Here is a 20,686-nt window from a genome sequence, read left to right as displayed (position 1 = left end):
AGCACCAGAGATCCGGGTTCAATTCCCGCCTCAGGCGACTGTCAGTGTGGAGTTTGCACATTCTTCCCGTGTCTGCGTGGGTTTCCTCCGGGTGCTCCGGTTTCCTCCCAGAGTCCAAAAATGTGCAGGTTAGGTAAATTGGCCGTGCTAAATTGCCTGTAGTGTTAGGTGAAGGGGTAAATGTAGGGGAATGGGTCTGGGTGGGTTGCACTTCGGCGGGTCGGTGTGGACTAGTTGGGCCGAAGGGCCTGTTTCCACATGGTAAGTAATCTAATCTAATCTAATTAATGATAGGTAAAAATAGCAAATGTCTCTGAATGCTATTGAGACAGTAGCTAGATCACACTTGAGATCTTAATCTTTGTCAAATTTGAAAGAGCTTGAATTCACCTAAAAGAATTACCAAACAGCTATTGATGCTATTTCTGTTTATGTAAAACATGTGACTGTTATGTAACAGCTTTAAAACTGTCAATTAATGTAAATTAAATTTTGATTTACCAAATCCAGCTTTTTTAAATCTCACCTGTATAGCATTGATTTTCATCTGGTCAGTTGTTATGATTTTATCTTTGAACTTTTTTTGTTAAATTTTTCATTATTGCATTGCTTTTGAAAGTTTTGGACGTGCTTAATAGCCAGGAACAAATACAATTTTGGCAAATGCTTTAAATCTAGCTTTGATTTTTGATTATTTGTATAGGAACTGAAAAATGCAGTCCAAAGAAATTCTGAAAAAGCACATCATTTGCTAGAAAATATCCCAACTCATCTACCCAAGAAAGCTGCTGAAACTAGGTAGGTGAAGCTGACCTTAACCAAAGGGTGTTTGTTTTTTTTTGCCCCTTCTGATTTCATGTTATGGCTCCTAAGAATTGAATGCTCACACTGGACTGGAGTTCAAGATGTCGTTAACTAGCTTCTCGAGAGCAATTGGGGATACGCAACTTGCCATTGATACTTTTATTAGTGAATAAGAGAAAAAGCTTGTTGTTCACATTTCATTATTGACAAAGGAAATATAAGTGGGGAAAAAAATAAAATGTCCAAATTTGTTATTGAATTACACCTGCCTTTCTTTTTGATATAATTCTGCTGCAGCTGAAGACTGCACATGATCTTGACTCTCCATGTACAATTTAGGCGATAGTGAGGACTGCGGATGCTGGAGAGTCAGTTAATAAAGTGTGGCACTGGAAAAGCACAGCAGGTCAGGCAGCATCCGATCACAGGAAAGTGGGTGTTTAGGGCAGGATCCTAATGAAGGGTCCTGTCTGAAACATCCACTCTCCTGTTCCTCATGCTGCCTGACCTGCTGTGCTTTCTCCAATGCCACACTTTATCGACTCACTGTGTACAATATCATGGGAGGTAGTAGAGCATTTTTTTTTCATAAGTTTGAAGATAAATGTTGTGTCCATTTGTTCTAAGAACTGGTTGAAATTGTGAAGTCCCTATTGCAAGCTTATGACCATGCTGGAAATATTTAGATCACAGAGAATCTATTAGAGAGGAATAAAACCAGCACTTCAGGTCAAATTATTTGTCAGAACTGGGTGAAATTTAGAGGTATTAGGAGTCCATAAGCAAGTACAAAACCAGGAGAAGTAGTACATGAAGAGGTTGAAAGCACAGGGTGTGGAAGAGGATTTAAAGCTCCTTCAGGAGCATTTGGAAATGTAAAGTTATTTACTTTGGGAGGAGAAACAGATGTATAGTGTTTCTTGAATGGTAAGAGATAGATGTGTGAAGGGTTTTGGCTGTCCTTGTTAACCAGTTACTGAAGGCTAACATGTAGGTGTAGCAAGTATTAGGAAGGTTAATGGAATGTAGCCTTTATTGCAAGAGGGTTGGAGTACAGGAATGGTGAAGTCTTGCTTCAATTGTTCCAGAGGTTCATTGGATCATACTGTTATTGTATGCAGTTTTGGTCTCTGTCTCAGGAAAAAGATTATTGCCGCAGAGGAGTGCAATGGTGCTTCAACAAATTTATTCATGGGATGGTGGGACTTTGCTTTTGAAGAGAGATTAAGCAATGCAAGAATAAGAGGTGACTTAACTGAAACTTGCAAAGCGCTTGAAGGGGTAGATGTGCCAGATGCAACTAAGATTTTTCTTGTTGGGAAGTCTAGAACCAGAGATCGTTCAGATTTTAAAAATCTGTTTGGGTGTCAGTTGGGTCTGCGATGAAGAGAATTTTTTTGTTTACTGAGACAGCTATGAATTGTTTTGAATTCTCAACCCCAAAGAGCTATGAAAGTTCGATTTTTGGGTATATTTTTAAGGTAGGGATTGATGGATTTGATAGATTTCTGATTACTGTGGCATATAAGGTGGTTAAGGTGGATAAAAAACATTGAAACATTTTATCAGCCATGGTCACATTGAATAACCTACTTCTCTTCTGTGTTCCTCAATACTGGAAGCCAATACCAGCCTCAACAGCAAGACTGGAATAGCATTTAGTCTTTGACTGATAAGTTGCAGGTAACAACCTAGTCATGTAAGCAATGATATAAGCAAATAGAAGCTTTGGTCATAACACTAACTCTGCTTTCTAGCATTTATACCTTTTTTATAAGATCACTGACCAGAAGCCTAACTACAACAGTAATATCAACATATTTTCAGAACTAGGTCAAAGGATGAATATTGTGAGATGCTTTGATTCCTCAAATCCATTTGATTGAAATGACATACATGAAGAGGTAACAGCACACCAGCCCAAAGAGACTACAAACAATAGTTTGCTTTGCTGAGTCCCTGTAATTGATTTCTTTCCATTATGAATATATCTGACTACCCTCAGTATTAACTAGAAGATGCAATATAACTTACCAAGCTTACTTTAAACCGCATCCTTACCCCACACATAATCTCTATTAACGAAAAGAACCGGTGCAATGATATTGTGGGAATATTGACCGCTTCCTAACTGCAAGCATGTTCCTCTATTGTCACCAAGCAGTACCCTTGCAGGACTGCAGAGGCCGGAGGAGAAATGACAACACATCTGAGCAGTTAAAGATAGGACAAGTGACACCACCTAGTGTAATGGTGGCTCAAATGTAGCGCTCTTGCTTTTGAGTCAGAAAGGATGGGAATTCAAATCCCATCTCTCAGGGCATATTCCAGCCTGACACTTGAGTATTGCCTTATTAGAAATGTAGTCCTCTGGATGAACTTTTAAGTAGAGTCAATCTGCTGTCTGACAGACCCCTCAATCATTATTTGAGGAAAAGTTGTTGAGTTCTACTCTGCAAATAGCATGTATCCCTCCCTCAATATTGATCAAACAGGTTATTTTGTCACTGCTGTTCATGTTATCTTGCTGTACATATTTAAGATTCTTTAATCTGTCATTCAGTTACAACTACATTTTCAGGACTCCTTTGTTGCATATGAAGAGTTTTGCAGTATCCTCAAGTTGTCATAGCCTTGATTATAAATGGAATCTTTCCTACAAGCTACAGATGTTGCCTTCGCATTGGATTCATTCTATACTGTTTGCTGAAAACTTTCTTTGCATCTTTCAGGCTCTTGGATTTATGCTGTAATGATCCGGAGAAGAATTAGTACGATGTTATCTTCTAAATAAGACCAATAGAATGACTTAAATTATTTAATCATCAAAGTAGTCTCATCATTCCATTAAGTATTTGCATTGGCCAGTAAAAATTACAGGTTTTCTGAATGCAACTCTTGTAGAGGAATATAAGCGCATACAGCATGTATTTTTTGCTTTGAATGAAGTAAAGTTGTATAAAGAATGCCCAAGGAAAATGCATGGAAAAATTAGTAACATTTCTTAATATTGTGTTTGGTGCGCAAGAAATGATTATATAGATTCACCTTCCTGTATCTTTACTACCTGCAATGATCTGCCTTTTGCAACTTCCCACTGCTGCTTACCTCATTCACTTGTAAAAGGACAGGGCTTAGAATCTGCGCATGACATCAAGCTCTTTGTCACAGATCCTTTTATTTTGGCTACAGTGGTCTCTCTCATTCTCTTTCGCTTTGTACCTGCATTAGGAAGCCAGCTTATGGAAGCACTTATTCATTCAATTCAATTCAACTAAATAATTAATTGTTGTATTTAGTAATTTAATTTATCTATGATCTGATGCTTTGCACATCCTAATTTATTTAAAGTTCTTCAAGGCACCAATTAATCCTAAATTATGTTTGAAAGGTCCTTGAAAATTTTTATCTTTTATATAAACCTTAGCACCAATGTTTATTCTGGTGTGATTTATAACTTAACACTGAGAATTTTTGTTTAATTTTCAGCACAGCACCTGCAAAAGATCTGAAAGTCCAAGAAGTAACTGCCCATCCTGAACCTGAAAAGAATTCAGCGAAAAACAAACATTTTGTTCGTGAAATTGAATACCTGTTGATGGAGGAATTTAATCAGGTACCTGGGTAAGTTTCATAACAACAGTTTAATTCTAAAATAGAACAAAGAACTGGAACAAATCTAAATTGCTGGAGGAACTCAGCAGGTCTGGAAACATCTGTGGGGAGAAAGCAGAGCTGATATTTCAAATCCAATGACCCTTCTTTAGAACAGTTCTCACTGTTCCCACTCCTCCAGCAATTTATGTTTTTGTTTGAAATACATTTTTTGTAGATCTTTTCTTAAGATTACTTTTACCTTAAACTGAAAGTTGGATAAAATATGCAATCCAGAACAAGCTTTTAGATCTGATTGGTCTGGTCCATGTTAGTGTTGATACAATGAGGCTGCTTCCATTCCAGCCATCTCCCCTTGACCATTTTTAGCACATCTTTGTCCCTCCTCTGTTTTTTTGTTTTAACATACTTATGTGGAATTAGGCAGCAAAAGACTTTCTAAGGTACTCTAGTTTTATTGTAAATCTATAGATTAGCACAAACATCAGTTTCCACCTTTCTGGACCTTTCCCTGGCCACAGACTAGCTCTTCAATGGGGAAGATGCCAAGTGCTTTACGCATTTGAAAATATTCTTGTTATTCTCTGTATCTTTACAATTTTAGTGTCTGTGCTGCTGAAGCAAGCACTGAATATTCATGGTCAGGGCAAGAATACGATCCACTGAGCCACAACTGACTCAGCTCTTGTTTGTTTTTTGTATATTTATAATCAACCTGTTCAAATGTACTATGACTCATCTCTGGAGCAGTTGTAACTTGTACCTAGGCCACTTTGTTCAGAGGGAGGGACACTATCACAGCATCACAAGAACCCTAAGAACTCAGCTGTTAAACACCAGTCTGATGAGCATTACTACTCTTGATCAATTCTGGAGCTGTTCTATCTGACTTGTAAGCACTGACATCATATGCGGTTAAACATATTTAAGCCAAAGACCTCTTTACTGCAGCCTGTTTGCTGAGCCCCTCCACTCCCAATTATCTCTTTCTTTGTGAACCCTCCACTTGCAGCACATCTTACTCTGCCAGAAGCTTTGTCCCGCTCACTGTTCCTCTCTTGAGCCCTCTCTCTCTTGCATCTAGAGTTCAGAAGAAGGAAATAGTGAGTGAAAATTGGCAAGCAGGAATATACTTGTTACTGATGTCTATCTTTTTATTTTAAATACCTTTTTGAGGAAATAAATTGTAATTATTTGTATGTGTATTTTTAATTCTGTGCATAGTCTATTTAAAATTTTCTAATATCCTAACTGGACACTACTGTTTTTCCAGTGAATACCACTCAACAAAACTGCTCAACTTAACTATTTTCCATGTTACTGAGTTCTAGATTCTAATCATTGAGTAAAGAAATGTCGTCTTTTTTTAACCTACTGGATTATTTGAAACCATCTTGAATGTGTGAAAATTAACCACGTGAAAAATTCTCACCGTATGTTGACCCTGTTCAACACTGATAGTTTTAAAGATCCGTATGAGGCTCTTTCTAAGTCTTCATTTATCGAAAGAAATTGTCCAAATTATTTGCTCTTTACTTTCCATCTTTTTTTTTTAAAAAAACTTTCTCTTGCATTTCTGTCTTTTTCTTCTAATTGGAGACAACTAGACCAAAGCACATTGCTCTTGAGTATGGTCCAAGCAGGATCCTAAACAAGTTTATTATAACTTCATAAATTCTGAATTCTACGTCCCTGTGCTTTGTTTACATTTTCAATGCTTAACTGGCCTTTGCTCTTATAGATTTTTCTTCACCAGTGTCCCAAGATTTCTCTCATTTTTGTATTCATTGTTGTGTTCAGTAACATATTGCCATGCGTGCAGAAATGACTTTTTCCGCTTTAGCTGTGAAGTAAAAATAAAAAAAATTATCAATAAAATGTACGAAATTAGTCTGAAGGATGATTCTTCTACTGTCCTGACTGCAGTATTTGACCAGAGATGTCAAGACAGATGAAAATTGTACAGAACCATGTCTGTGTAGTGTCACCAAACTATGTGCAGCTATTGTAAGACTTCATTATTCTTGAACTTAAATTTTCTTGAAACGAAAGCTTCCAATTTTTTGGATTGTTTCCTGAACTTCCGTAGCAGGTTCCTCTGACAAGTGTATTGCAACATCACGGTTCAAAATATTTTCATGAACAATGAGAGATTGCTACATCATGTTCATCTTAGATTATATCTGTGTTTGACAGTGTTAGTTTACTAGCGAATCTTATTGGTATGTACTGTCACAGGTGGACATAGTCATCCAGGACAGAAACAGGCCCTTCAGTCCAACTTTGTCTGAGCTGACCAGCATCCCAATCTGACTTAGTCCCATTTGCCAGCATTTGATCCATATTCCTTTAAACCTCCTTATTGATATAGCCGTCCAGATACTTTTTAAATGTTCTAATCGTACCCTCCTCCAGCACTTTCTCTGGCAACTTGTTCTATACTCTCGCCACCCTCTGCATGAAAAAGTTACCCCTCAGCCCTTTTTTTTTTTAAATCTTCCCCTACAAAATGAGTGATGTATTGCTAGAGGCTTTTGTATTAACAGTTTGGAAATGACTCCCATCCTCTCAGGCTACAATAAGTAGAGACATAGATTTGAATTGCATTTTGATAATGAAATGAAAGCCCCTGAAAGTAACAACACAGGTGGATACAGGATGCTTCCCTTCATCGACCAGGCATCAAATCTAAAAGGTGGCAAGTTTTGTTACAGCTTTACAAACCTTTATTTAGCCCACATTTGGAATCTTGCATGCATTTCTGGTCATCACAATACCAGACGTTTTGGAGAGGGTACAGAGAAAGTTTACCAGGATGTTGTCTGATCTGGAGGGTTTTAGTTATGAGGAGAGGTTGGATAAACTGAGATTTGTTTTCACTGGAAAGGTGGAGGCTGAAGGGCAACCTGATAGAGATCTACCTTCTGCTTCTGTTAGCTGGCCAATGTTCTATCTGTACCATGTTTTCCCTTACCCTGAGTTTTAGCTTCCATGTTAGTTAGTCTGGCAAGTCCAAGTACACTGCATGGATTTGTACATAAGTTGGAACACTGCATGCAAAAATTACTTAGCTATTCTTAAGTGCGTGGAAGTATTTATACGTTGGAGTTTTAAAATTTATAAGCTGCATAGAATTGCATTCAGAGACTTCTCTCTACTCCATATTAATTTGCAGAACTTGTCAAAATAGGTGACAGCCATTCACGAATTCATATTTCAAGACAATGAGCCATGATTGTTCACTGCCAATCATCATTAGTAGGTACATTCTCCATGCCAATGCCTCTAACAATCAAACTCCACTTGATAATCCATTTCTCTGACTTTGCTAACCTGTGGCAAACGTTTTAGTGAATAGAAGTCAAGTTGGACTCAACATTAACTTTGCTTTATTTAGTGATTGTTGACATTGGGTATAGATTGGGAGAAATGGAACTTGCAGTATTGTTGTACAGAGCACAGATGTACAATCAGTGGGCAAAGTGGCTTCCCCTTGCCCCCATTCTTCTATGATGCCATTCTGAACTAATCCTATTGCCGGCACATGATACAGAGTCATTGAGATGTACAGCATGGAAACGGACTTTTCTGTCCAAATTGTCCATGCTGACCAGATATCCTAACCCAATCTAGTCCCATTTGCCAGCACTTGGCCCATATTCCTCTAAACTATTCCTATTCATATACCCATCCAGATGCCTTTTAGATGTTGTAATTGTACCAGCCTCCACCACTTCCTCTGCCAGCTCATTCCATACACTCACCACCCTCTGTGTAAAACTGTTGTCCCTTGGGTCCATTTAAATCTTTTCCCTCTCACCCTAAACTTATGCACTCTAGTTCTAGACTGTCCCCACCCCAGGGAAAATACCTTGTCTATTTATCCTATCCATGCCCCTCATGATTTTATAAACCTCTAAGTCACCCCTCAGCCTCTGACACTCCAAGGAAGACAGCCTATTCAGCATCACCTTATAGCTCAAATCCTCCAACCCTGGCAACATCTTTGTAAATCTTTTCTGAACCCTTTCAAGTTTCACATCTTTCCGATAGGGAGGAAACCAAAATATTCCCTGCTTATTCAGGTGTCAGTCCAAATGCCTCTTAAATGTTGTTATTGTCTTTGTTTCTGCCACCTTTCCTGACGGTGCGTTCCAGGCACTACCCTCTGCATTTATAGAGTCATAGAGATCTACAGCATGGAAACAGACCCTTTGGTCCAACCCGTCCATGCCGACCAGATATCCCAACCCAATCTAGTCCCACCTGCCAGCACCTGGCCCATATCCCTCCAAACCCTTCCTATTCATATACTCATCCAAATGCCTCTTAAATGTTGCAATTGTACCAGCCTCCACCACATCCTCTGGAAGCTCATTCCAAACACTTACCACCCTCTGTGTGAAAAAGTTGCCCCTTAGGTCTCTTTTATATCTTTCCCCTCTCACCCTAATCCTATGCCCTCTAATTCTGAACTCCCCGACCCCAGGGAAAAGACTTTGTCTATTTATCCTATTCATGCCCCTCAAATTTTGTAAACCTCTATAACGTCACCCCTCAGCCTCCGCGCCAGGGAAAACAGCCCCAGCCTGTTCAGCCTCTCCCTGGAGCTCAGATCGTCCAACCCTGGCAACATCCTTGTAAATCTTTTCTGAACGCTTTCAAGGTTTCACAACATCTTTCCAATAGGAAGGAGACCCGAATTGCACGCAATATCCCAACAGTGGCCAAACCAATGTCCTGTACAGCCGCAACATGACCTCCCAACTCCTGTACTCAATACTCTGACCAATAAAGGAAAGCATACCAATATTTTTAAAAGATTTGCCTTGCACAATTCCTCCTCTTTTAAACATTGCCTTTATCACCTTAAATACTAGGGAGTATAGGTTTGATATTTTCACCTTGGGAAAGAGACTCTGGCTATCCACTTCATAATCGTGTATACTTCTATCAGGATGTCCTTCAGCCTTTGACGCTGTAGTGAAAACAGTCCTTGTTTGTCCAACCTCTCCTTTAATACAGTCCAATCCACACAGTATCTCGATTAAACTTATTTTACACCCACTCCAAAGCCTCCAGATCCTGCCTATAGTGTGGCGACCAGAATTGCACACAGTATTCCATTTGTAGCCCAACTAAAGTTTTATGCACATGCAGCATGACTTGTCAACTTTTGTACTCAATGTCCTGACCAATGAAGGTAAGCATGATGTGCGGCTTCTTTATCACCTTATCCACTTGTACTACCAAGTTCAAGAAGCTATGGACTTTCACCCCATGATCCCTTCATATATCAATGTTTTTAAGGGTCCTGTTTACTGTATGTTTTCTTCTTTCTTTTGGCATCACTTGTCCAGATTAAACTTGATCTGCTGTTTCTCCACCTTTCCAACTGATATCCTGTTGTATCTTTCCTCACTAACCACCTCTATCAATTATTGAGTTATTTGAAAGTTTACTAATCAGGCCATTTACACTTTCATCCACATCTCAAGTGACTTCAGCTTCTGGGTCAGTCTCCCAATAGGTACTTTGTTGAATGCAGAATGGCTTCTTCTGGAACCTATTATTCTACGATTGCATTCTAAAATAATTGCATCTACCCACACATGATCTCTATTTCCCTGCCTATTCACATGTCAGTCCAAATGCCTCTTAAATTTAAGTCCATATGGACCACATAAATTGCATTACCCTCCTCCATCATCTTTGTCACTTCCTCAAAAAACTCAAATAAAATTTGTGAAACAAGATCCCCGTACAAAACCATGCTGACTGTTCCTAATAAGTTAATTCTTTGCCAAATGTGAGTAAGTCTTGTCCCCAAGAATCTTCTCTAATTTCCCAACCTGATGTAAGGCTCACTGGCCTATAATTTCCTGGATCATCCCTGTTGTCCCTAAACAAAGGAACAACATTTGGCTATTTTCCAGTCTTCTATGACCTGGTCTATCGCTAAAACAGATAAATGTTTTTTTTAAACAGAACTTCCTTTCGATACAAGCAACGATTAGGGGTATTAGACTTCTTAACTTTCGTTGCTCCAAGGAGAATAACTAACCTTTTGAGGTATTTTAAAATTATGAACAATTTTGACGGGGTAAAGAAGGATATTTTGTTTCAGTATGTCAGTACCTAGGGGTCACCAATTCAAAATTGTCAGTGAGAGAGCTAGGATTGAGATGATTTGGAATGTGCCTGGGTGAGTGGTGGAGGTGGATTCCATAGGAGGTTTGAAAAGCAAACTCAATAGATATATATTTGAAAGTGATGAAGTTAGAGGACTGTAGAAATAGGGCTGAAGAGTGGGACAAGGAGAAAATGAGGACTGCAGATCGGGGTCAAAAAGTGTGGTGCTGGAAAAGCACAGCTGGTTAAGCAGCATCCGAGGAGCAGAAGAGTCGATGTTTTGAGCATGGGCTCTTCATCATGCAGGAAATATTAACTCTCCTGCTCCTCAGATGCTGCCTGATGTGCTGTGCTTTTCCAGCACCCCACATTTTGGAGAGTGGGACTAACTGGGTAGATCTCTTTTCGGGAGCAAATACAGACACATGGGTTGAATGGCCTCCTCCTTCTCTACTTTAAAATTATACAATTCTCTAAAGATCTCTTCCAACATCCCAGCAATCTCTCTTCCTTTGCTTCCTTCAGTATCCAGGGACCAATCCCATCATGCCCTGAGTACTTAACTTAATGTTTTAAGACCCCCAACACCACCACCTCTTCAATAGCAACATGCCCTAGAAATCAACATAGCATTCCCAAATTTTATGACCATCCATGTCCTCCTTAGTGAATACTAATGTGAAGTGCTCATTAAGGATCTCATGCAGTTCCTCTGGCTCCATGCATAAATTTGTTCTCTTGTCCTTGGATGGAGTTACCCTTTCTCTAGCTACCCTCTTACTCCCAATATACACAATGCCTTGGGAATCTCCTTAATCTTACTTGCCAAGGACATTCCATGCCCCAATTTAGCCCTCCTAATTCAGGACTGTCTGATTTCCATTTCCTAAACTTTAAATTTGCCTCTTTTTTTTCCCCCTTTTTTGCTTAAACTTGCAATATCTCTTGTCATCCTGGGTTCCTGAATTTTGCTATCTTGAATCTTTCATCCTGGCAGGAACATGCTGGTCCTGAATCCTGATCAAGATTTAAAATTATGATGTTTTTAGTTGCATTGGAAGCCTATATTTTTAAGCTTTCGTTAAAAGATCTCAAAATATTATCATTCTAGGCACATTCTGAGCAGCATTGATTAGAGGCTAAGATCAATGTACTGATTTGTTCTCCCTTGGATCTTGGAGAAAAATTTGGATCTCTTTGGAACCTCATTCACAGTAGCATGTTTTGTATGTTTCTGCTTTTGTTCTTGCAATTCCTAAAGAATGTCTTGTTATCTTTTACATCTTGTAATCTTTGGAAATTCCTATTTTATTCGTCATTTAATCATTTTGGAACATGCATGTATTTTATCACCTCAGTTCCCATTTGACAGTGACTTTATTGGCATTCTAGATATATGAAAGGGCGAATGACCTATGATCAGATCAATGCTGTGATTAAGGAGATTAATGCTACTGTGAAAGCCAAGTACAAGATCCTAAACCTGCCAATGAAATCAATGTCGAATACTACTCGTAACCAATATCATGCTTTTAAAGAACAAGAAACCAAGGAAACCAAAGGTACAAATAGGAATAAGAGATAAAATCAAGATGAATCAATATGTTCTTTAAACTTTTTAATTTGTATCGTGTCTTACATCACTACCATTCATTTAAATAAAATAAAAAAATGTGGAAGAGAACCATCTCTTCTACGGAGGTTATAATGTAAATGAGCATTAGTCTCAGCTGAGCTTCCAGAGATATTCATTTCAGGCAATCGAAATATAAACCGTTTCCATCTTAACGTGAGCATTTGAACTGAAGTGTCAGCTAACACTGCATTCTTGTTCCTAATCCATTATGATGATGATGATTCTTCACAATGAACAATAGTTGAGAGTATTTAAGTAATTTTATTTGGCTAGTAGAAAGAAAGTGCACAGTGTATCCATGTTCAATCGTCCATCCTGGCCTTGTTTGTTTTTATTCATTTGGAAGATATGAACATCACTACCAAGACCAGATTTTATTGCCCATCTCTAATTGTGCTTAGACCATGTAACTTGCTAGGCCATTTTAGAGGGCAGTTGAAAGTCAACCACATTGTTGAAGACCTGGAGCCGCATGTAGGCTAGATCAAGTAAGGTGGCAGATTACGTTCCTTAGAGGACATTAGTGAAATAATATAGCAAGTTTGGCAGCATATGTGGAAAGAGAATAGAATCTTGAGTCTGATCTGACATGTCTTCAAAACTCTGTTTCCACAAATGCTGTCACATTTGCTGTGTTGATTTTTCATCACTTTATGGCTTTATACTACAGGTTGTTCTCCTATACTACAGGTTGTTTCTTCAATGCAAATTCTCTAACGTGATTGATGAATTGGGGACGCTATTTGTAAAGTGCAAAATTTTAAAACATGTGTTGGCTGTAATGCAATTACAAGAATGCAACCATTACCGTACAGAAGAACTGGTTATACGAGCAATGAGGGCTGCTTAAGATGTCACCAGCTCAATGACATTGCACAAGTTTCTTTTTTTAAAAAATCAGAATAGAAAGACAAGCCTGAAGACAAGTCATATCAGACTTTCCACAGATGTTGCCCGATGTCGGATGTAATCGGATGTAATGGTGTTACAGTTAAATAAAGGTAATTATGAGGGCATGAGAGAGAAACTGACGAAAATAGACTGGAAGCAGAGCCTAGCAGGGAAGACAGTGGAGCAAAAATGACAGGGGTTTGTGGGTAAAATTGAGGACACTACAGAGGTTCATCCCAAAGAAGAGAGAGATTATCTGGGGAGGGATTAGACAACCATGGCTGACAAAGGAAGTCAGGAAATCTAGATTAGATTACATTACATTACATTACATTACAGCATGGAAACAGGCCCTTCGGCCCAACAAGTCCAAACCGACCCGCCGAAGCGCAACCCACCCATACCCCTACATTTACCCCTTACCTAACACTATGGGCAATTTAGCATGGCCAATTCACCTGACCTGCACATCTTTGGACTGTGGGAGGAAACCGGAGCACCCGGAGGAAACCCACGCAGACACTGGGGAGAATGTGCAAACTCCACACAGTCAGTCGCCTGAGGCGGGAATTGAACCCGGGTCTCAGGCGCCGTGAGGCAGCGGTGCTAACCACTGTGTCACCGTGTCGCCCATCTATCAAAGAAAAAGAGATATCCAAGAAAGTGGCCAAGAGCACTGGGAAATCAGAAGATTGGGAAGGCTACAAAAACAAACAGAGGATAACAAAGAGAGAAATAAGGAAGGAGAGGATCAAATATGAAGGTAGGCTAGCCAGTAATATTAGAAATGATAGTAAAAGTTTCTTTCAATACATAAGAAACAAATGACAGGCAAAAGTAGACATTGGGCCACTTCAAACTGATGCATCAGTCTTCACAGTGGAAGACATGACAATATCCCAACAATTAAAGGGAGTCAGGAGGCTGAGTTGAGTATGGTTGCCATTACAAAAGAGAAAGTGCTAGAAAAGCTAAAAGGTCTTAAAATTGATAAATCTCCTGGCCCCGATGGGCTACATCCTAGAGTTCTGAGGGAGGTGGCTGAGGAAATAGCGGAGGCGTTGATGGAGATCTTTCAAATGTCACTGCAGTCGGGGAAAGTCCCGGATGATTGGAAGATCGCTGTTGTAACCCCCTTGTTCAAGAAAGGATCAAGATAAAAGATGGAAAATTATAGGCCAATTAGCCTAACCTCGGTTGTTGGTAAAATTCTAGAATCCATCATTAAGGATGAGGTTTCTAAATTCTTGGAAGAGCAGGGTCGGATTAGAATGAGTCAACATGGATTTAGTAAGGGGAAGGAGTGCCTGACAAACTTGTTGGAGTTTTTTGAAGAGGTGACAAGTAGGTTAGACTAGGGAAACCCAGTGGATGTGGTGTACCTAGACTTCCAAAAGGCCTTTGATAAGGTGCCACACGGGAGGCTGCTGAGCAAGGTGAGTGCCCATGGTGTTCGAGGAGAGCTACTGGTATGGATTGAGGATTGGCTGTCTGACAGAAGGCAGAGAGTTGGGATAAAAGGTTCTTTTTCGGAATGGCAGCCGGTGATGAGCGGTGTCCCGCAGGGTTCAGTGTTGGGGCCGCAGCTGTTCACATTATATATTAATGATCTGGATGAAGGGACTGTGGGGGCATTCTAGCGAAGTTTGCCGATGATACAAAGTTAGGTGGACAGGCAGGTAGTACTGAGGAAGTGGGGAGGCTGCAGAAGGATCTAGACATTTTGGAAGAGTGGTCCAGGAAATGGCTGATGGAATTCAATGTGAGCAAATGCGAGCTCTTGCACTTTGGAAAAAGAATACAAGCATGGACTACTTTCTAAACGGTGAGAAAATTCATAAAGCCAAAGTACAGAGGGATCTGGGAGTGCTAGTTGAGGATTCCCTAAAGGTAAACATGCAGGTTGAGTCCGTGATTAAGAAAGCGAATGCAATGTTGTCTCATCTCAAGAGGGTTGGAATATAAAGGCACCGTTGTGCTACTGAGACTTTATAAAGCTCTGGTTAGGTCCCATTTGGAGTACTGTGTCCCGTTTTAGTCCCCACACCTCAGGAAGGACATGCTGACACTGGAGCGTATCCAGCGGAGCTTCACACGGATGATCCCTGGAATGTAGGTCTAACATATGAGGAACGGCTGAGGATCCTGGGATTGTATTCATTGGAGTTTAGAAGATTAAGGGGAGATCTAATAGAAACTTACAAGATAATACATGGCTTGGAGAGGGTGGACGCTAGGAAATTGTTTCCGTTAGGCGAGGAGACTCGGACCCGTGGACACAGCCTTAGAATTAGAGGGGGTAAATTCAGAACAGAAATGCGGAGACATTTCTTCAGCCAGAGAGTGGTGGGCCTGTGGAATTCATTGCCGCAGAGTGCAGTGGAGGCTGGGACGCTAAATGTCTTCAAGGCAGAAATTGATAAATTCTTGTCACAAGGAATTGAGGGCTACGGGGAGAATGCAGATAAGTGGAATTGAAATGCCCATCAGCCATGATTGAATGGCGGAGTGGACTCGATGGGCCGAATGGTCTTTCTTCCGCTCCTATGTCTTGTGTTGGATTATTTCTCATTTCCAACACCCATTGTTTCTTTAGTGTAGTAACTTTGAATACTGTGAGAACCAGATACCCCTCTGCTCTAAGAACTCTTAACTGTAGCAATTACTCACTGAAGTTTTGGAGTAGTTATGGAATAAAAGAAGGATGGGCCAAGAATAAACTGGGGAAAGACTAATTGTACTAAAATAAGTTACGATTTGGCCCAAGTAGACTGGGAGCAGTGATTTGCAGATACAACTGTCAGAGCAGTGGGAATCATTCAAGGAGGAAGTAATAAGAATGCAGGGCAAATGTGTTTACTAATGTATGGGTGAAGTTTGGAACAAGACCAGAGAAGCCTAGGATCAAGGAACACAAAGGTTAGAATAAAGAAAAGATCAGTTAGTAGTAAGTACCAAAGGGCTCAATATGGAGATGAGTATTTTAAAAGAGCAGGGTGTGTTTTTACAAGAAAATTAGGAAGGCAGAGTGTGTGCATGAGAGTATTTGCAGGTAGAATAAAGGAAAAGCCAAAGGTGTTTTTTTTTTCAATATAGAAGTACAAGAGAATAACTAGAGAAACAGTAGGACCTATTAGGAGCTATAGAGAGAATTTATGTATGGACCTAGAAAATATGAAAACAGGGCTGAATTAATACTTTGAGTATTACAGTAGAAAATGATGTTCCAAATATAGATGTCATTGTGGAAAACTCAAATGTTGGGGGGAGAAAAAAAGATATAATTTTGTGTTTAGTAACTTTAAAAGCAGATAAATCTGCAGGTCCAAATAGGAAGTATTGCAGACTGTAGAGGGAAGTAGGAAGGAGATATCGGAGGGCCTAGCAACAAATTTTCCGTGACCACCAGTGAGGTGCCAAACAACTGGAAGGTTGCTAGATGCCACATTATTTTCAAAAATAAAGGGAGTAAGGGATAAACCAAGAAATCATAGGGCAGTCAGTCTAAGCTTTCTGATGGACAGAATAAATCTCCACTTGGAGAGACAGAGATTATTCTGGCATAGTCAGCATAGATTTGTTAAGTGACTGTCAAGTTTGTCAAATTTCATTTGAATTCTTTGAGAAGAAAACAAGAATTTTGATGTGATCTCTCTTGGCAGACTGTTCAAGAAAGTAACAACCCATGGAATTTAAAGCAGAGTGGCATGTTAGATCCCATTTTGGTTAAGAGGCATCCAGCAGAGGGTGATTGTAGAGGGATATTTCTTTTTATTGAAGATCTGTTTCCAGTGGGGTTCTGCAGGGCTTGATGCTTGGGTCTCTGCTTTTGAGGTGTATACTTAATTCTTTGGACTCGAATGTAGGGGCTATGATGAATGGAAAGAAGGATGATGGAAGGATCTGTAAGATGATAAACCGTGTTGATGACTGCCATGAACTTCAGGTGACTGTCAAAGGGCTGATCAGGTGCGCAGAGTAGCTGCAAATGGAATTCAGTGTGGAAACGCGTGATGAAGTACACCAGATTATGCTGAAGTCTTGAACTGAGGCTTGAACTTAATCCTCTTAGCCAAACAGTTAAGCTAAGCAGACACATGCAAAAGTTTTGTCTTTTTTCAAAAACTGAAATTAAGTTTGAAATCTATTTAGGCTATCCTGAGCTAAACTTTTAAACTGGCTATACAAACGCAAGCAAGGTATCTAATTTCCAAGTTGTTCTCGGAAAAGATAATTATCGTTGAGGCTACGTTTTCAAGTGCCTGCTTATGATGGATTAGTTATCTATGTCAATTATAGCTTTCTGTACACTCTCTGGAACCAGAGCAATTATCTATAAATATATCATTTCTCTCTGTTTATCTTCTGCAGGTCAATATTTCTTTGTAGAAGCTGATATAAAGGATTTCTCGCACCTTAAGGTTGACAAGAAATTTCACGTAATCTTAAATATTCTGCGACATTGCCACCGATTGCGGGAAGTCCGCGGGAGTCATCATGTGCGCTACTTGTTACTTTAAGGCAATTGTAAATTGTTTCGGTATTCTTAAGCCACATAAATCCTAATGTCTCAAAGATAACTGTGCTAGTTACTTTTACAAAAGGGAATTATATATGCCTTATTTACTCCCTCTCCTATTATCATAATATGGTCTTCATCTGAGGATTGGTAGCCTTTTGAGATTAATACTATAATATTTACATTTTTTTAAAGTATATTTTTCTGCTATTACATGCCTGTGACATCCCAAATTCACACCTTATTCTTTGCAGTTAGATACATACTGGGAGAGAGTCTAGGAACGATGTTGAAATCATGTTATCTCAGCACTTTTTAATTTAATTCTGCTCATTTTAAAGTACTCTGAATCACTTGATACAATCTGCAAATGATGTAAATCCTAAACCTCCTTTTGGGCTGGGTGAGCACCAGAGAAGGAACAAGAAAATGTCCAACTGAAGCACTCATGAACCGTCTCCTGATATCACTGCGCAGAGATTTGAATACATATCACCATGTTTAAAATGACGACTTTTGAATCAATTCATACTCTAAGGGTAATCAGATGTTTGATCCTCTGCATTTTGACCCAAGTCTAGCACACGACTCAATTGTGGATGTCTATTGAATTATTTTGTGTACTTTTGGTAGATCTGTGCTGTTTAATGTTATTCGAAGATTTCAGCAAAATCAATAGTATTGACATTATTTTCTAAATGTGTTCTGTCTAAAATGTCTTTTGGTCTACTGTGCTTAAAATTTGTGTTCAGTAATGTAATTTTTTTTACTCTTAAAATTTTGTAACTTGTCTTTTCAGCTGTTATACTCCCCAATCTACTAAGTCACTAAATTCTTGATGTATTTCGACTAGCTGATCTCTGAAAATAACTCACTGCCAATCCATCAGCAGCAACTTCTAAAAATCCTAATGCAGGACAATGCAGTTGTTTTCATATGACTTTCAACATAGAAAATATCATAAAGTGCATATCACAAGTGCTTCAGACTAGATGGGGAAAAAACAAAATCAAGTGGCGGATGCAATGCTACAAGGGAAAGATTTGGGTGGGTGACCAAAAGCCAGTTTTGGACATGAATGGTGACTAGCTCACAGCTGATGTAAATGCTCAGGGTCATGCAAAAAAGTAAGTTTCAGGCAAGTCTAACCAAATTAAGCTGATGCCAAGCAACAGTGCTCTCCCAGCTGGGTTCTTTACTTCAGTAAAGGATAGTGATGTGTAACAATTTGCCATCATTAATGGGAAGATTTTCCTAATAATTGCCATTGGGTGCACTGATTACCTATTTGTTGAGGGAGAATTTCATGCCTGTAATAGACCTGCTGATTTTTTTTTTTGTCTGACATCATCATCATCATCATCTCCAATCAATTAGCAACTTTATTACTGCTATCGAATCCTCCCTGTTAATTGGCTTTTATGCAAAGCATTCAAGTAATCCAATGTGTTATTTTAATCACTGCAACTGGATGAGTAAAATAACTCTCAACTTGGCTTTTGTAAAAATTATGATTTTGAAATTGACAGCTCATGCAAATTAAACTTTCAAATTTTAATAATGCTCTTTATTTGAAATAAATTTTCCTATCTACAAATATTAATGCAATTAGGTTTCTAACCTAATTTAGCTATTAAAATTTTAGTAATTCGTAGCAATAATTGATGATCCATTGGCGGCTGAGTGGTTAGCACATCTGCCTCTCAGCACCAGGGATCTGGGTTTGATTCCACACTCTGGTGACTGTGTGGAGCGTGCACATTCTCAGTGTGTCTGTGTGAGCTTCCTCCCTCAGTCCAAAGATGTGTAGGTTAGGTGGATTGGCCATGCTAAATTGCCTATAATACCAAGGGGATGTGCAGGCTGGGTGGGTTAGCCATGGTAAATGTGGGGTTACAGAGATAGGGTAGAGGGGTTGGGTTTGGGTAGGATGCTCTTTGGATGGTTGGTATAGACTTGGTGGAAGCAGGCCATTCAGCCCACACTTCAGGGTTTCTATTCTATGAATATATTTTATAAATCGCCCTTACTGATTTTCTTGTCATTGTTTTTTCATTACTGCTTTTATCAACCTATTTATTTTCTCATTTGAGCATTGAGATCAACCTCCATTTTATAAAAATTTGACAAAATGGTATTGTTGCAATGCGCTGTGCTGGTAGACCATGGTGTCGTCAGATGGACAAGGTATTGAGGTTCTGGCTAATACACTGTAGATGTCAAGTAAATGTTTACATTTTCCTTTTGCTTCTTGCTAGATAACTTACATCACTGAAGCTATAGTTGTCAAAATATTTTCCATGCCTTATTTCAGTTAATTAATAATCTGATCTGTGAAGCTTTATGAAAGAAAAAGCAAATAAAATTGCAGTGTGCATTATTTAACACTACTACCTGGTGTTTTCAATCCTCTGTTTACGGCTTCAAGGCGTAACTGTGTGCCAATGCTAAATTCATTCTTCTGAAGTCTTACTTTCTGCTATTTTAGTAGATGTGCCATTCTGAAGTAATTATTCTGTTACTTCTGTTTTTATGTATGAGGGCCCAAGCGGATGCTTGGTCCTACCAAGTATAGAGGGTTTTAAACAATAGTTGGGGCGAGGGATCAAATTTGGGAAGATGTGGTAAATTGAAGTTTAGTGATTAGGCAATAAAAGGAAATGTTAGTATAGAAAATGTTAAACCGACCAGAACAAGAAGGAGCAGAAAGTACAGATCTAAGTAAATCAGCATTTCAGACTGAAATAATTCCACAGAGGCTGTTATCTCATCACCAAGTCACTCTTTATTTACACATGAACTGCTCTTGACTTTCGTACAGCCTCTTCACAGTCAGCTGAGTGTCAGATCAACAGGTCCATCAGTGATATTGTCAGCCGGGGATGACATCCAGCTGGCTGACTTTGTTACAATTACTGTACAGACTAGACCATGAGCTTCTGGAGCTGCTGCTGCTCCTCTCTCTGAATGAAGATTGAGCTTCACCCCAGACTGCAACTTCCTCTGTCCAACTTCTTGATCCGATGGCCCAGAGTTTTTTTCTGGTGTTCTTGGTGGCAGTATTTCTTCAGAGGTTTTTGATCTAGTGA

At 39.3% G+C, this 20,686-nt stretch overlaps 1 protein-coding gene across 3 annotated transcripts in view; it reads left to right on the top strand.

Annotated features, from left to right (window-relative positions):
* ska1 (spindle and kinetochore associated complex subunit 1) overlaps nt 1-20,453 on the top strand; it is a 42,849-nt gene extending 22,396 nt beyond the window's left edge. For 2 of the 3 annotated variants that reach the window (XM_043701213.2, XM_043701223.2), the window contains 4 exons: nt 704-798; nt 4,294-4,428; nt 11,944-12,113; nt 17,450-20,452. In XM_043701213.2, the coding sequence (XP_043557148.1) occupies nt 704-798; nt 4,294-4,428; nt 11,944-12,113; nt 17,450-17,598 (549 nt within the window). In that variant the 3' untranslated portion in view covers nt 17,599-20,452. Of the gene's footprint in view, nt 1-703; nt 799-4,293; nt 4,429-11,943; nt 12,114-17,449 lie in introns of all 3 variants that reach the window. The other variant, XM_043701240.2, reaches the window with a different exon arrangement.
* Nucleotides 20,454-20,686: the final 233 nt, after the last annotated feature.

Source organism: Chiloscyllium plagiosum, unplaced genomic scaffold (assembly GCF_037043375.1).
Source record: "Chiloscyllium plagiosum isolate Xiang-an unplaced genomic scaffold, Cpla_swu_hap1 HiC_scaffold_1, whole genome shotgun sequence".
In the NCBI taxonomy this organism is placed as follows: Eukaryota; Metazoa; Chordata; class Chondrichthyes; order Orectolobiformes; family Hemiscylliidae; genus Chiloscyllium; species Chiloscyllium plagiosum.
Note: the sequence above shows the minus strand (reverse complement) of the source record. Positions and strands in the feature narration are given on the sequence as shown.